We start from the raw sequence: 14846 nt of genomic DNA, 5'->3' as shown, positions 1-14846 counted from the left end.
TGGGGAAGGTCCTTCCGAGCCTTTTCTGCCGCAAGATATCAATTTTATGCAGCGCGACAGTATACAGAGAGAATTTCGTGACCCGTGTTGCTGCTGCTACTGCTGCTGCAGCATTGGATTATTACCGTCAATGTTATTTGTCAAATTATGTTCAATGTCAAGTCTGCTCTCATACGTTTTTCGTCCGATACAATCAAAACTGTTTGTATTCAATTACGCACACCGATCAGCAATGGTACTTCCATGCATTAATTCTCAAAAAATCCCTAAGAAAATTCATTTCCTCCTTTCCAAATTGAAGGTTTAGATATTTTGCCTTCTCGCAATCAGATCTTAAGACATCTATTCATGATACTTCTCCTTTCAACAAGCCTTAAAAGACGCCGTTTCAGGCCCCTCATACCAGAGGTATTATAAGGATACGGAATGTTGACACTGTGCGTTTTTATGAATTTTTGAAAGATGGCAAGATTTTTTGATTTTTGTTCTGAGACACTTGGATGTTAGGATCTAAACTTCGACTTGACGTAGGCGGGTCACTTAATGGACCCCTAGCCAGTGGTTTCTTTCCGACGTATTCTTCCGAGCCACCATTCCCAACCGAAAAAACTGGAAGAATACGAGAGCCAAAAACGATCACCAAGACCTTTTTTAATCGCAATATGTATTTATAAGAAAAAACAGGTCGAAATAATTTGAACCTAGAATGTAGGATCAAATCCAAGAAAACCGGGCGAGACTTCCTACTCCTCAATGAGCCCCACGACGCCCAGCAACAACCAAGGAGATAACATGAGCGTTCCATCTGCCCCAGTCATTGTCATAGGCGGCGGGATTGTTGGTGCCTCAATCGCCTGGCATTTGGCCAAGGAGAGGGATGTCATTATCATCGCAGAAGCAGTTGGCGGCGTGGCGACTCCCAAGTCATTTTGCTGGCTCAACGCGACTAGCACAACTCAGAAATATTATTATGATTTCCGACGCCGCTCTATGGCACGTTGGGCTGAAATTGGCAGAGAGCTGCCAGACCTCCCGATCTACTGGGGCGGCAACTTGACCTGTGATACAACCCCCGACGAGCGTGCAAAATTCCAGGACCTTCATCATGCCTGGGGTACAGACATCAGGCGCATGAACCAAACCGACCTTGTTACACTCGAGCCTGAAATCGACGACGCCGAATTTTCCTCAGTGGAATGGGGCCTTCATGTTCCCGAAGAGGGTACTCTGGAAGCACACGTCGCTGCAGCCCAACTAATCGCTAAAGCCAAATCCATGGGAGCTAGAGTGCTCACTACGAGTGTCACTGGATTCTTAAAGGATGGAAATCGTCGAATTTCAGGTGTGGTGACGGGCTGTGGGGAGATTCGGGGTAGCCACGTCATTCTGGCCGCAGGTCTTGGAAGCGTTCCACTGTTGGCAACAGAGAACATCAAGCTCCCACTGAAGAGTAGCGAGGGTCTCCTTGTGAATACTGCACCGACTAAGCGGCGATATCTTAACGCTTCGGTCCACTTGCAAGGCCTTCACATGCGCCAGAGGCTCGATGGGCGCATTTGTTTCGGTGCTAGCTTTGCAGGTGGAAAACCCGGTGATGAACCGAAGGCGACAGCGGAGGAGCTTTTCAAACAATTGCAAAAAACATTCAAGAAGGGAAGTGAGCTCGAGTTTGGTAATTACACTGTAGGTGTACGGCCTGATCCGGAGGATGGATATCCCATCCTTGGTTCAACTGGCTTGGATGGGCTTGACGTGGCTGTGATGCACTCTGGGGTAACAAATGCTGCGCTTGTTGGCGAGCTTCTTTCCAAGAAGATTCTACATGGAGTCGAAGATCCGATGCTCGATCGCTTTCGGCTTGATCGGTTTAAAAAGAGTTACGCAAGGCTCTAGGCTGCAAGTATGACATGTTCTGATGAGCTAAAAGACTTTGCGGGTGGGAATTCATCGGGGTTGCTGCCATGTATGATTTATACAGCATTGAATGCATACAGTAATATTCAAAATCAGATTTACCTCCACACTCTTCGACTTTAACTCCCGAACCGTAATTTACTTTACTTAAAATACGGTGCCTCGTCTCGTAACTGTATCTAAGCCCTTGTATTGTAATAACTCAAACACTTAAATCCTCGTAGGGTGGTACTAGAATGAGCCGCACTAGTATAATAGGTCGTGGTTGACAACTGAATTAGGTTAGACTAAGAGCCCCGTGGGTCTATAAGCTTAAGGGCTGAAGGGCTGAAGGGGTGCGATGCCTGGCTTCCAGCGCTAATAGGGAGTACTCGCTGAATTGATTTTCTTCGGGAGCCTCACCGAGGCGAGAGTCAAGCCTTGGAAATTGGCTATTAGCTTCCTTTGAGTCGGTCCGTTTCGATTCACTACCAAGCCTGAAGCCATACCCAGTAATACACTATAGACAGAAAGTCCGGCCCACGGCCCATCCACGAATCGAGCCCCAGTTAGTGCATAGCCTCCTCTCACGGACAGCTGCCCAACGAGGCTACGCCACGAGTTAGAGAAATAAGCGATAATCCTTAAACGAGAATATGTCTCAGGGTTGAAGATGAGCTGTACCATTAAAGGTTTAGGTAGAACAGCACATCGAAATCCACACGAGATCCGTACGGAATACGATATAGGACAGTGCACTACTTCTCAGACGCCCTATAGCTGTAGCTAGATTTGAAGGGGCATCAGTCTTGACGATCGAATTGGGGCGCCTTAATTATAACCCGCTCGTGATAAAAGTGTAGACCCCCAATCTCACGATCGAATTAAAATCTCGCCCACTCGCTTTGCCTAGTGTTTTCGCGATCTGCTCTCTGTTACAACCTTGAGACCCCCAGGATTGCGAGAACAAACGCTCATTATGGCCGAGCATAACCAGATCAATAACCAGAACAGCGAAGGTCAGTCCCCACAATTCTCCGAGTCTTCGAATGACTATCTCTAAGTCAAAGCTAGGTCTCACTCCTCTCGCAGCACCTCCGTACTCGGGCAGCATCCAGCCAGCTCCCTCCGAAGCCACAGGTGCTCACTCCGAGAAGCCTCCGTTGCACGGAGACTATAATGCACCCACTCCCGCCCACACCAACGAATCTGCCAGGGCATACCAGGGCCAGCCGACTGGCTATGCCACGGTTACACCTTTGCATGCGCTTTTATCAGTACCGTGTCCGGTGGATTGTCCATGCTGCGGAAAACGCGAAATGACGCGAATTGAGGCGGTTAGTGGAACGAAGACACAGTGAGTTGAAGCCCTGATTTTAATACAAAACCGATCGACTGGTTGATTGCGCCGGTTGATCAAATGTGATGTACGATACTAACATCTTAATAGTGGTTGGGCTGCTGTTCTCTGTTGCTGCTTCTGTCTCGGATGCATTCCTTACTTGATGTCCTCGCTCAAGGATGTCAACCACTACTGCAGCCAGTGTAGTGCTAAACTAGCGACTTGGCACAACAGCGGGCGTGTCGAGGTGCTGCAGACCGGACAAAGGGAATAATTGCGTTGTTAGGTGTTGGGGTTGGGGTTGTTTGTTTCGCCTGTCTTTGCCTTTCTACCACGGTGTTTTGAAGTGATACCACTTGGTTTTATGATCACGGGGTAATCTTTCTGCGTGGGGTGGGCTGTGCCTATGCCTTATTCCAATGTTTTTTACATAGTCATACTTGCACTATGAAGTGTCCGTGAAGCAAAGCATCGTCCCTTTTTCCAGACTTTCTCATCCCTGCCCTTCATTTTCATCATTTCAGGGCCGCAGTGTGCGCAGCGCGTGTCACCAGTGTCATTGCTGTAGCCTGCATATCGCTTTGGGAGTTGGACCTCAGGTTACGCGGTTTATATATACCCGTATCTGCTAGGCAACAGGAAGATCAGCTGCTGCACCTACAACAGCTGGATCTTGCCATGCAGATCAAATCACACTTGTACCTCAATCCAGGGTTCAACGCTGTGAGGGGTCGCGGGTAAAAGAAATCTACTACTACTACTACTGCCTGTAATACCGTTATGTCCTATGGAACCATGTGGGATCGCTTGGTAGTTCTGATGATTTAGCAAAGATCGCACGCCAGCTTTCCCCCTTTCCCTTCACTGCCACATCTTGCTCTTTCGTCTTACACCCACTAGTCATACTACAGAAGGCTGTGCCTATGCGGTAGAGAGTAAAACTCGGTATCCCAAGATAATATTGTTTTTCTATGGCTTCTGCTAATTGTGATTACTTTACAGGGAAAACTTAGAGCCCTTATTGTCAATGATGTCTACAGAACACATCACAACTCGAAATGCTCCAACCAGCCCCCTGGCTCCTGTGGCGGGCGGCCATCCAATAGTATCTTGCCAACTTAACCCCTTCCTAATCAGAGCACAAAAAGACCGGCAATGACTGCGGCACCGCCTAGCACTATTTCTTGAGCTGTGGCAATCGGCATGGCGGCATTGGCGGTGGCAGCTGCAGAACCCGAGCTTGTCGAGCTTGTAGAAGTCGCCACGTTGGTAGCAGGAGTTGCGGTAGCACCTGCTTGATACTTCGATGATGCCGAAGAGACCTGTTGCGAATAATCGCTGGCGGTCATTGGAATCTTTGTGAAGCATGAAGCACTACTGCTGCTTGCCGTAGAAAATATGTCACCCATTTTGCCGCCAACACAGCAATAATTGCCGTCGGCCGAATCTTGCTCAAAGCCGAAGCAGCATTGGTTGTCCTCACCCTCCCAGCCCTGTGGGCAGGCCGTTGTAGTGGCCGCGAGGGAGAGGGCTATGAGCAGCAGACTCTTGAAGGATGGCATTGTGGGTTTCAAGTGGACCAGGTGAGAGTAATTATGAATGGTTGATTGAGCGCGTTCAGAGACTCTGAATATGGATTGTGCTTACTTTTTATAGATGATATGGATGCTAAGGAGCTTGCTGGGGCTGAAAAGCCCTGCGCACGGAGCTGCGATAACTTTGATAAATTCCTTCTTGATTGGTGTAGACTCCAAATGCTTAGCGAGGCTTGTCTATACGACCCATTCGGGGCTGAGGCTCGGGCTCGGGCCTGGGGGGCCTGAAAGGAGAATTGTGTTTATCAGACATTATTAGCTATTGATCTCCATCCGTCTTAATGTCCGTGCACTTAAGAATACTCCGCAACCCCCAATTCCAGCGGCAATGTTTCTCTTTACCCTGCTTAAGCAAAGACATTCTAGGCTGAATTCTAGTGACGTCTTTATTAGAACTTTCTACTATATTTCCTGCTTAGTGTGCCTAGGCCGCTACCGTTTGGGGCCGCTTCCCCTGTTTGAAACCCTGTACGAGTAGCGCCCTACGAGGATTTAAGTGTTTGAGTTATTACAATACGAGGGCTTAGATACAGTTACGAGACAATGCACCGTATTTCAAGTAAAGTAAATCACGGTATCGAGACTGGTACAGGAATATTGATATTCCGATTCTATTATAATGTGGTCTATTTTATCTTGGCGGTGGGATCAAAAATTGGAATGGTCCAAAATCACGCCTAAATTCCTGTGACTAGAGAGAAACCTACGCGGATACGTAAGATTATGCTACAGCATACCGAGCGGACTTGATAGAGAGCGTGGCCTATTGCAACAAACATTCATTACGGTATTTTGAGCTCAAAATTTCTAAAATGAATCTATATATGACCAACAAAAGCGTGCAGCGCGGTCAAATAGTACGTGCCATGCGAAAAAAAGGAGAGCAATACCAGATAATTCCTTGAGCAACGACGCCAGGTATTCTATATACAACTATTTCTGATGATAGCTCGAGAATATCGAAGCTACCTTGGGGAAAAAAGGCAGGATACCACGCGTTTTAGGTATGTAACACCATCTTTCAATACCTCCAATATTGCAGCGCATGAGGGCTTTGTTCATGAAAGCCCCAGGTAGTCATAATAATGTTTACTGGCTTTCCGACTGGAAATGGCTTATCAAGAATTCTGTTTACCATGCCGACTGTGTCAGACGATGCGTGCTGAAATCTCTGGAGCACTGGCCATCCTCTCTTCGCATCTTTGTTTTCGCTCCCCTTAAACACTCAAAAGCAGGCATTAATTCCTGACAATCAATCATTATCATTCAAGCTTTTTCCAGTAACTACTTTGTGCTTACTGCGGTACAATGGTTGATTCACGCTGACTGTTCGAAATTAGTTGGGAAACATTCCCATGAAGAAGAGTAAGTCAACTTAATACGACCGTGAGATCGTTCCTCGCGACTCTGCCCTCCAGAATTGTCAACCAATTCCATGGTCAAAATGCCCTAGTCTGGTGACAGTGGACCGAATCAAAGGTTTAGCAAAAATTCGGGAATTTTCGACCTCTTCTCAAACGTGGACACGAAGAGCAAACTCTTGATTGGCCGGTCGTATTGTTCATACGCCCCCGACGATGGGATTTAAACGGGTACATGATGGTTATATACATTTTCTTTACGGAGTACTCAGAACCACTGGGCAGATTCAAGCTGACTAGCCATTCTCCTACTTTCTACCTAGGTAGCATGTTTTATAGATTTCTTTAGCTCAAAAGCATGCCAACGTTCACGATTTTGTAACCAAAATCCCAACAACGAAGAGGTGGTTGAGCCTTAGCTAATCAGCTTCCAGTCTTTTGTTAGCCATATCTCTATGACCATGACTCGTTTTGTCACTGAAACTTATGGAAAGCGAATGCCAAAAGCAGACCTTTCAGCTAGGAACGTCCTAAAGTAATAAAGATGGCGAGGTTCCTTATAACCAAACGCCGCAATCCGTCAACTGTGTGGATTCGGTTGGGACAGGGCCTTATCTTTAAGCGACCACTAGTTATCTTTACGCGATGATTAGGTAGATTAGTAACCTCCTGCCGACCACGAAGCTTCCCAAGGTTATTCTCTATGACGATGCTGCCCTTCTTGCCAAACGCCACAGAGCTGCCTTCCAACTTGTTGCATTTTATGATCGTGGACAAGCAAAAATCCCCAAAGAGCCGTAATGAGGTAACGCAACGCTATTGTACAGAGTACGGCCACTGGCTTTTTCGTAAAAAACCATGGAGAATACGACTCAAATCGCGCAACACGCAATGAAAAAACTGCGATAATACTTCGGTCGGTAATGATCACACAATGCCGGCATTTTCCAATTCTTCTAACCACAACCATGGTTATGTAACTGCTTTTCTTACTACAAGAGAAAGAATAAGTACATACCTGAATATGGTTTCGGTGTTATATTTTTTTTTAGCTTTGTGGTTTCTACTTTGGACATATCTCGTAGCGAATTACAGTGGTGCACCTTAGCCATACGAGGATTTTTAGGACCCTTCGAGTTGTAGTTGACGAATCCTTGGATATAGTGACCCTAATTCCTCATGAAAATCGCGTATATAAGATAGGGACCTCAGGAGATAGTCCCATCGGAAAATGTTTAGATAAAGGATAACCTTCATGGAAGAAGCTCATTTTCTCCCTTTATATACAAATTACAAGAGAAAGCCACCTCGGACATTAATCACGATGGTCAGTCCGCCTCGAAAACAGAGCATTGACAACAACTGACTGCCGCAGTCTCTTACCCTACAGCTAAAGCCCCGGGAAGCTGCACAGGCCGCCTTGAAATGTCTACAAGCTTGGTGGCTAGGGTCATTGGAATTTGAGGGCAAATTGGCCAGAAAAGGTCTCCACCCGGATCTCAGAGTGCTTATGTGCACGTGCCAATCGCTCCGAACAAATAGGTTCTGCCTCAGAGCCATAGACGACCTAGCCAGCAATCGTTCATTGGAAGAACATGTGAAACGTGTCGCAGACGAACTATCCCCAGATGCCCTTTTCAAGCTTTCACTTATTACGTGTCACTTCATCAAGAGGGGATATTCTTGCCCAATTACCCAAGGACTGCTCCAATTCTTTGCCGAGCCTGAGGATAAGTTTCAAGTTGTTTGTCAGGATATTTATCATGGATATACTGCGGGAGATAGTCAGCCATCATTGACAGAGTTTGAGCATGCGCTGGAAGAACTTCTGGGCTTTATTGAATTCCAGCTGATTAGAGGAGGATGGAGATTAGTTTACCCAGCCTAGTTGCAACGTTAAAGTGTGTGAAAAGGGTAGAGAACAAGGTGAGTTTCAATGATTTTGTTTTATTCAAGCACAAAATTGATTCGCGTTTTACCGGAGGGCTTCGTCATTGCAAGCGTAATATCCTTATCCTACGGGCCTAAAGTTTTACCTGAGACATAGACCCCCGGCCGGGGACTGCACGTTCCACAATCGGCAGGTAACTTCACGGCCGTAGCTCACATATATCGAGGCCGTTTTAGGCAATGCACTGCACCTAATGAAATACTGTGACCAAGACCTGAGGGGAGCAATCCAAGCAGGTACTGAGAAGGAAATCCTCCGGGAAAATATTATCATACACAATGGAAAGCAAGGAACAAACTAGGGCTTAGCATCAAGGGTAAATCTCGGTTGAAGAGAAGTTCAACTCTGCAAGAGGTATCATTGGGCACCGTGTTCTACTTCGACTCTCCTGAGGGCCGAGGCAGCAAGATGGGCCTTGGTAAAATGGCCAGAATTGCACTCTCAGTTCTATAGCAGTATCTCCAAATTTCAAAACAACAGTCTCATGCTTACTCTTTTTTAATTAGCCAAGGTCAATTCCCAGTGTGCCAACCTGAGTAAGCCTTGGCTGAAAATAACGCATGAAAGATAGACGAAAAACATTTCGTATTTAGATAAGATAGCACTCACTTTGGCCGAGATCACCTGAGTACATTAAACTTTCTTCCCTCGCAATAGCTCGCAGATTCCAGGAAATATGCAGCTGATTGTCAGAGAGTGCGGCCATCAGCACCGACTGAAGGTGAAGTTCGTCCATGATGGACAAACATTGTTCCTCACTTTCTGTTCTAGTCTCGCGTTCAAAGTCTGTATCACATGGATACTTCTGCACTTGCAGAATCTCCGCCTGGGCGAGCGTGAAACAATCAGGGAGGGAGCCTGGAAAACCCAGAGTGTGGGCAAAAAGTGTTTTCCTTCGATTCAGATGAAGGATTTTAGGAAGCGACAGAAAATACCGAGCTAACTCACTGGTAACAGGCACAGGGTGTATACGAAGAATGTAGGGTGAGTGATATTGGCCATCATATGCTTACTGCACTTACTTGTTACTCAACTCGCTTGTGCCATTAGAAAGTATAAGTATGAAACACAATGGAATACCACGTTTCACAGCTGCTCCCGAAAAGCACAACTTTAAACTGGCCCGAGTATCTCAAGTTCATAGTAACCTCTTCAGATCCATACCACGATTATGCTAAATAGACTCAAGCCATCGCCACAAACTCAATGCAGCCCTGTAGCCACTTCTGATGCATCGACCTTGGTCCTTGCGAATTTTCTTGCCGATATCTTCTTTTGGAACAAAAGGTCAATATCTGTGACTGTTCTGTCCTTGGTCTCTGGCAGAATGAAATATGTAATCAGAATCCCGCATACAGAAGAGACTCCCCAGAAAAATCCCGACTTGGCACCCCATCCCCACGCAGTAGGGTTGATTTGATATGATGTCAGAACGCTAGCAGCGATGTTGATCACCGTATAGACAGCGCGGCCGATTGGAACTGACTTGCTTCGGAGTAAAGTTGACGGAATCTCTGGAACAAGCGCAAAGATAATGGGTATCATGCAAACGTAACAAACGAAGCCATTGATCACGAGGAGAGAAGCAATTCCCCACGAGAAATCACTGTTGCTGTTGTGAACACCCAGCCCGCCAATAACGAAGTAAATAGCAGTATTCACGTAAAGGCCCCAGAGAAAGAGCGTTCGCCGCCCAATGTAAGGCATTAGAAACCACTTCAGAAGAACCTGTCGTCAGCGTGGAAGCTTGTGAGAATAAGCATGACCAAAAAGAACGTACCGAAAGTACCGTCCCCACAAAACTTAGTACATAAGTTATGATGGACATGTTGAACGCCTGCTCTGTAGGTAGACCAGCTTGCTCAAAAAAGTAGGTCGCATATGCCCGAAGGGTTGTACCGCCAATGATCTGCATGCAGAACAGGAAAACAACGAGCATTGTGCGCCGAAAATCAGTGCCCTTGAAGCAAGCAATATAACTGGTGCTAGAATTTATTCGGCGTTCATGCTCTGTTGTTGCCACCATTAGAGCCACAGTCTTATCGATATGCGAATCGCTGGCGTATTCTCCAGATGTCAAGCGCCTGAGGGCCTTCTTTGCATCCTCAATGCGATTCTGTCGGATAAGCCACCAAGGGGACTCTGGAGCAAGCAGCACAGCAACCAAGATGGGAATCGGCCAGAACCACCTATCGGAATGTGAGAAAGGGAAACCTTTGGAAGTATGGCCAAGTACTTACTGAATGGCGAAGGGAATACGGTATGCCCAGGGGGCCTTCATATGAAGAACACCCCGAATTACGCAAGTAACAAGGATCTGCCCAATAACCTAAGGTGCGTTAGTCAGTCCAAAAACAGACGAATGTATCAATAACTTACCCACATCTGGCTGACGTAGCTTGTCAAGAAGGCTCGAAGAGATGTCGGTGCGACCTCTGCGGCGTAGACGCAAGTAATGGTTTGAAAAACCGCAAGTGGTATACCTGTGTGATGAATAAGAAACCATGGTAATATCATGAACAGTTATAACCAATAGACCAACCTAGCAAGATTTGTCCGACCTGAAGCAAGACTAGACTGTTTGCGAAAAACTGGATGAAAATAAAGCAAAATGTGAGGAACAAGGTAAACATGATGGTTTTACGAAAACCGAACTTATCTGTCAGATGCCCGGCCAAGTAAAGGCCTAACAAGCATCCGACAGATGAACCGTTGTTCAGTCCTGATTGCCAAGGGGCAGTAATCTGGTAGCTGCCGTTCTGTTGCAGTTCGCCATAGGCTTTTTGAAAGGCTGGCTGTGCGAAGAGGGAGCTGATGACGTGATAATCATACCCATCCATGATTGAGGCAGCTGATACAATCATACTCCACGCGACGGCCTTGGGATAGAGCTTCATGGCTTGAAGAATGCTTAGCTCACGATCCGTCGTGTTCGCCTCCTGGGCATCTGCTGCGAGCTCTCTTTTTGAGAAATGAGGGCCCGCATCTTCCTTTGACATGGCTGGCGAATCCATTATGCCCATTCCGAGTAGAACTTCGCGAAGATAGCGTGAGATGAGTGGCGAAGAGTTTGGATATGATTGAATAAATAACAATCACTACCAGCCTCGAGCAATGATTTTATAGAACTTGTCCTCATAGTTTTTCCGATGTACGTGCCCACAACATTTGCGGGGTGACCCAATCACAGACAGTATACTCCCCACGAGATCTAGCTGACTTGTCCGAAAGCGGCAGAGTGCGAATTTATGGGGTTGATCATGCGAAAAGAAAAGCAAAGGAAGAGAAAAGTCTAGCTGTAACGCCTCACTCACACTTTTCCCCCCCCTTCGAGGCAACTCAACTTGAACCTTATCTCTAGCCGAAATAATCCATTATGTATCTAGACTTTCTTATCTAGAAGCGACGCCCTCGCACGGACCTTTTCCATGGCAGCGCTTCGATAACTTCATGGCGAATACAGTGATATTCGAAATCAGCTTTACCTCTGCTCTCTCTCACTCTGTTTCCCAGAGCTCCACCTGAAGCACATTATTCCAGTTTAGGCTAGACTCGGATCCGCATCGCATCTACCAATGTATTCTTGATGGGTCATAGTAAATTACGGTAATCACCAGTGGACAGCAGCTGCAATAGTTTTTTGAAGAGAAAAGGGTAATAGGAATTTAAGTAGCATGTTCGTCACAGATGTTCTATGCTGTGCCCCCTTATCCGTATCGGCAAAAACCTATCGTCCGGTTTGTAAGTAGGATATAGTCCGCCACTTAGAAATCCTTAACACACAAATTATCATCCAACCGTCCAATTATGCTATATATCGTAAAGTCCTTTTAGCCTTCCAAAAATAAAAAACTATTACTTTGATATAATGTTCATTCCCTCCACAGGCTCACAAACCGTCAGAGATGCAGATGCTTTGGGTCTAATCTAATATCATCTTTATCATGCTCCGTTGCTGAGCAGACAGACTCTGGTTTATGTTCGCATTACACCTTGCTCCTAATGTGCACACCTGTATAAAGCTTCGGGAATCCGGTGTTACCACCTATATTCTTTGATTATTCCTCGAACCCTAATATCAAGAAGGGATAATATTCTTAGTCAGTGTACAAAAGCACCACTGTTTTAAGGATATAGATATCATAAGATCAAAAAGTATTCCGTAGCCTTACAAACAGAAAAGATATTATATTATGCCTCTTTGACTATTATGCTGCTCGTGCTATCCTGTTGAATGATATACAATTCAATTTCCATTTACATACAATAATTTGGTCTTAACGCTTGTGATACATATGATCGTCCTGTCCCTCCTTGTTTGTTGGTTCATCGTGAATATCTGTTTGGTGAAGGAGAGGACTCTTTTTAATACTCGGACTTTTTCTATATATATCTTCGTTGGCATTTTCGTCAACGTTACTGGAGGCAGGGATAGAGGCATAAGGATGCGAAATGCTTTCCCGATAAGGATGGGCTCTACCCGTTTGAATAGCGCCGTTGTCAGTCTCGCGATTAGCGGTAGAAAGAGCGAAATCGCCAGAGTCAAAGTATGTCCGTTCCTGCCGATTGTTGGTTAGCGCGCGCTATAAGAAACTGTATTATTAAGTACCTTGGACTTTTGAGCCAGTAAGCCTCCACGTGGTAGCTTTCCGTACTTTTCGAGGAGACGGCTCTCGGATTTAGACAATGGCTGAGAGGAATATTAGCGTCGTTGGTTATAGGAAGGGTGGGACCTACTTCGGGATCCGGTCCTCCTGACTGCATTCTGCGAGATTTAGTCTTGTATTTTCAGATGATTTTCCAAGCCTGGGATGGGGACTGTATCTGAGTAGAGATACTCAGAATTCTCGAACGGAATATTCATGACGTTATCTGTCCTGTCGCGTGATCCAACGGTGATTAGTCAGCGATATGGGCGGGGCAATTGGAAAGCTGTACATATCCAGTCATCATTACGAGACAGGAATTTTGCTCTTCCGGAGATAAACGAAGGATGAAGATCTCTTGTCAGAGTGCTTTTCATTTGGAAATGAGTATTACAGTAATTAATGACGACATTTTGAAGGTACATTGATAGAACTCAAGTGGGTCATCCTTGACCCAATCTGGTATGGCTGGATTTTGGTGGGGCTCCGGGAAACAGTGCGAGAGAGTGTGGAGGTAAAGCTGATTTCGAATATTACTGTACATCTTGGACTCACTACCTTTCGATGAATCTTGGTGAGATTCGAGGCTGGCAATAGGGCTTGAAAACCGTTCTGGCCTCCATCTTGTGGCGATGGATTGGGGGGCTATACGGATGGGCGGCAAAACATAACCCGGAGATCTACTCTGTACGAGCCTTATTTAATTGAAATTGAATTGATACTCCGAGTCCGTACGAGCGTAAGATTAATTGGGAATCTCGGTAAAGCGGATACAGTGTAGAATCGACTCCATTTACTTCGTACTCCGCCAACGGATCGTCCTATTCATACTAACCATTCATAGCCGTTTGCGAATGAATGCGTTATACATATAATTATTGACTCTTGAGAGATGGGGAACTCTCGCTAGCTGGCTGGCTGCGCAGTGTTGACGGGTCGATCCCATTGCAACGACGGAAAGCGACACCACAAGTCACGTATACTTAGTATGTGAGGTAGGTTGGCGCATTCCACCTTCCATTGTCGGTATCAAGGCTTAGCCAGACAAGAAAACTGACCCACCGAAATATTCCCACAGGTCAAACACTGTCCAAGTATATTGTAAATTAGTGTAGCGAATAGTCTATAATTCCATGTGACTTCATCTCCGCGTATAAAGGTCAGTTGACCTTTCCAGTGATTCTCAGTTTAAAATTACACTTGATCTCAGTAATCCGGTACCGCAATCCACCATTGAACATGTCGTGTCTTCCAGCCGGTGTTGCAAAGTCCTTAGATGAGACCAAGGCAGACTATCGACTTCTCGGAAACAGTGGTCTTCGGGTGTCGGTTCCAATCATCGGGTGTTTAAGCATTGGAAACCCAGAATAGGCAGGCTGGGTATTAGGACCTGAAAAGGCCCTTCCCCTACTTAAGGGAGCTTATGATCGTGGAGTCACTACCATTCGTTTCATCAAGGAACCCTAGTTAACTATATACCCGGACTCACCTCAAGATTGATCTACCTAGTGGGATACGGCAAACATTTACTCCAACAGCAATTCAGAGAGAGAGTTATTGCGGAAGCTATAAGGAAATATAGCCTTCCGCGGCATAGGCTAGTGTTGATGGCAAAGACCTGGAGCCGTATGGGAGAGCAACAGTTCCATACATACCCTATCCTAGACGAGCTTAGACAAACAAAAGACTATATCAACCAGTTCGGTAAGCCTAACGAACCACCCTTTTTTTCTAACAATTTATTCAATGTGTGCTGATCCCACTACAAGGACTCTCGAGATCGGCACTATTCACCGCAGTGAACGATTCTCTGGCACGTCTGGAGACAGATTATATTGACGTCTTCTGGATTCATCGCTTTGACCCGTACACGCCAATTGAAGAGACTATGCGTGCTCTTCGCGACCTAGTTACCTACGGCGGGAAATTCGGATACATTGGAGCCTCATCAATGTGGACATACCAGTTTGCGCTGATGCATTTCTGCGCCGAGAAAAACGGGTGGACCAAGTTCGTTGCAATGCAGGTAATCAAGATGTCCAAATTTGTATGGGAAAC

General features: G+C 46.0%; 6 protein-coding genes across 6 annotated transcripts; 3 read left to right on the top strand and 3 right to left on the bottom strand.

The window, feature by feature from the left end:
* Positions 1-753: 753 nt before the first annotated feature.
* N7509_013350 (NAD(P)/FAD-dependent oxidoreductase) lies at positions 754-1893 on the top strand (the record flags this gene model as incomplete). The annotated part of the gene is made up of 1 exon (XM_056637987.1): positions 754-1893. The coding sequence occupies one exon, from the start codon at positions 754-756 to the stop codon at positions 1891-1893; it is 1140 nt and encodes a 379-aa protein (XP_056481494.1).
* Positions 1894-2872: 979 nt separating this feature from the next.
* N7509_013349 (LITAF-like zinc ribbon domain-containing protein) lies at positions 2873-3509 on the top strand (the record flags this gene model as incomplete). Its single annotated transcript, XM_056637986.1, has 3 exons — positions 2873-2912; positions 2968-3250; positions 3344-3509. The coding sequence occupies 3 exons, from the start codon at positions 2873-2875 to the stop codon at positions 3507-3509; spliced, it is 489 nt and encodes a 162-aa protein (XP_056481493.1).
* An 859-nt stretch (positions 3510-4368) lies between these two features.
* On the bottom strand, positions 4369-4797 carry N7509_013348 (uncharacterized protein; the record flags this gene model as incomplete). The annotated part of the gene is made up of 1 exon (XM_056637985.1): positions 4369-4797. The coding sequence occupies one exon, from the start codon at positions 4795-4797 to the stop codon at positions 4369-4371; it is 429 nt and encodes a 142-aa protein (XP_056481492.1).
* Positions 4798-9345: 4548 nt separating this feature from the next.
* On the bottom strand, positions 9346-11156 carry N7509_013347 (uncharacterized protein; the record flags this gene model as incomplete). Its single annotated transcript, XM_056637984.1, has 5 exons — positions 9346-9870; positions 9923-10331; positions 10383-10471; positions 10522-10625; positions 10685-11156. 5 exons carry the CDS (start codon positions 11154-11156, stop codon positions 9346-9348), a joined length of 1599 nt encoding a protein of 532 aa, XP_056481491.1.
* Positions 11157-12419: 1263 nt separating this feature from the next.
* On the bottom strand, positions 12420-12906 carry N7509_013346 (Endosulphine; the record flags this gene model as incomplete). Its single annotated transcript, XM_056637983.1, has 3 exons — positions 12420-12701; positions 12752-12832; positions 12880-12906. The coding sequence occupies 3 exons, from the start codon at positions 12904-12906 to the stop codon at positions 12420-12422; spliced, it is 390 nt and encodes a 129-aa protein (XP_056481490.1).
* Positions 12907-14027: 1121 nt separating this feature from the next.
* Positions 14028-14764, top strand: N7509_013345 (uncharacterized protein; the record flags this gene model as incomplete). The annotated part of the gene is given in 5 exon segments (XM_056637982.1): positions 14028-14133; positions 14164-14235; positions 14247-14492; positions 14558-14741; positions 14755-14764. The coding sequence occupies 5 exon segments, from the start codon at positions 14028-14030 to the stop codon at positions 14762-14764; spliced, it is 618 nt and encodes a 205-aa protein (XP_056481489.1).
* Positions 14765-14846: the final 82 nt, after the last annotated feature.

Source organism: Penicillium cosmopolitanum (assembly GCF_028827165.1).
Source record: "Penicillium cosmopolitanum strain IBT 29677 chromosome Unknown utg000012l:1.0-3308103.0:1.0-3310761.0, whole genome shotgun sequence".
NCBI classification, from domain to species: Eukaryota; Fungi; Ascomycota; class Eurotiomycetes; order Eurotiales; family Aspergillaceae; genus Penicillium; species Penicillium cosmopolitanum.
The sequence above is the reverse complement of the archived record's forward strand: the minus strand, read 5'-3'. Positions and strand labels throughout refer to the sequence as shown.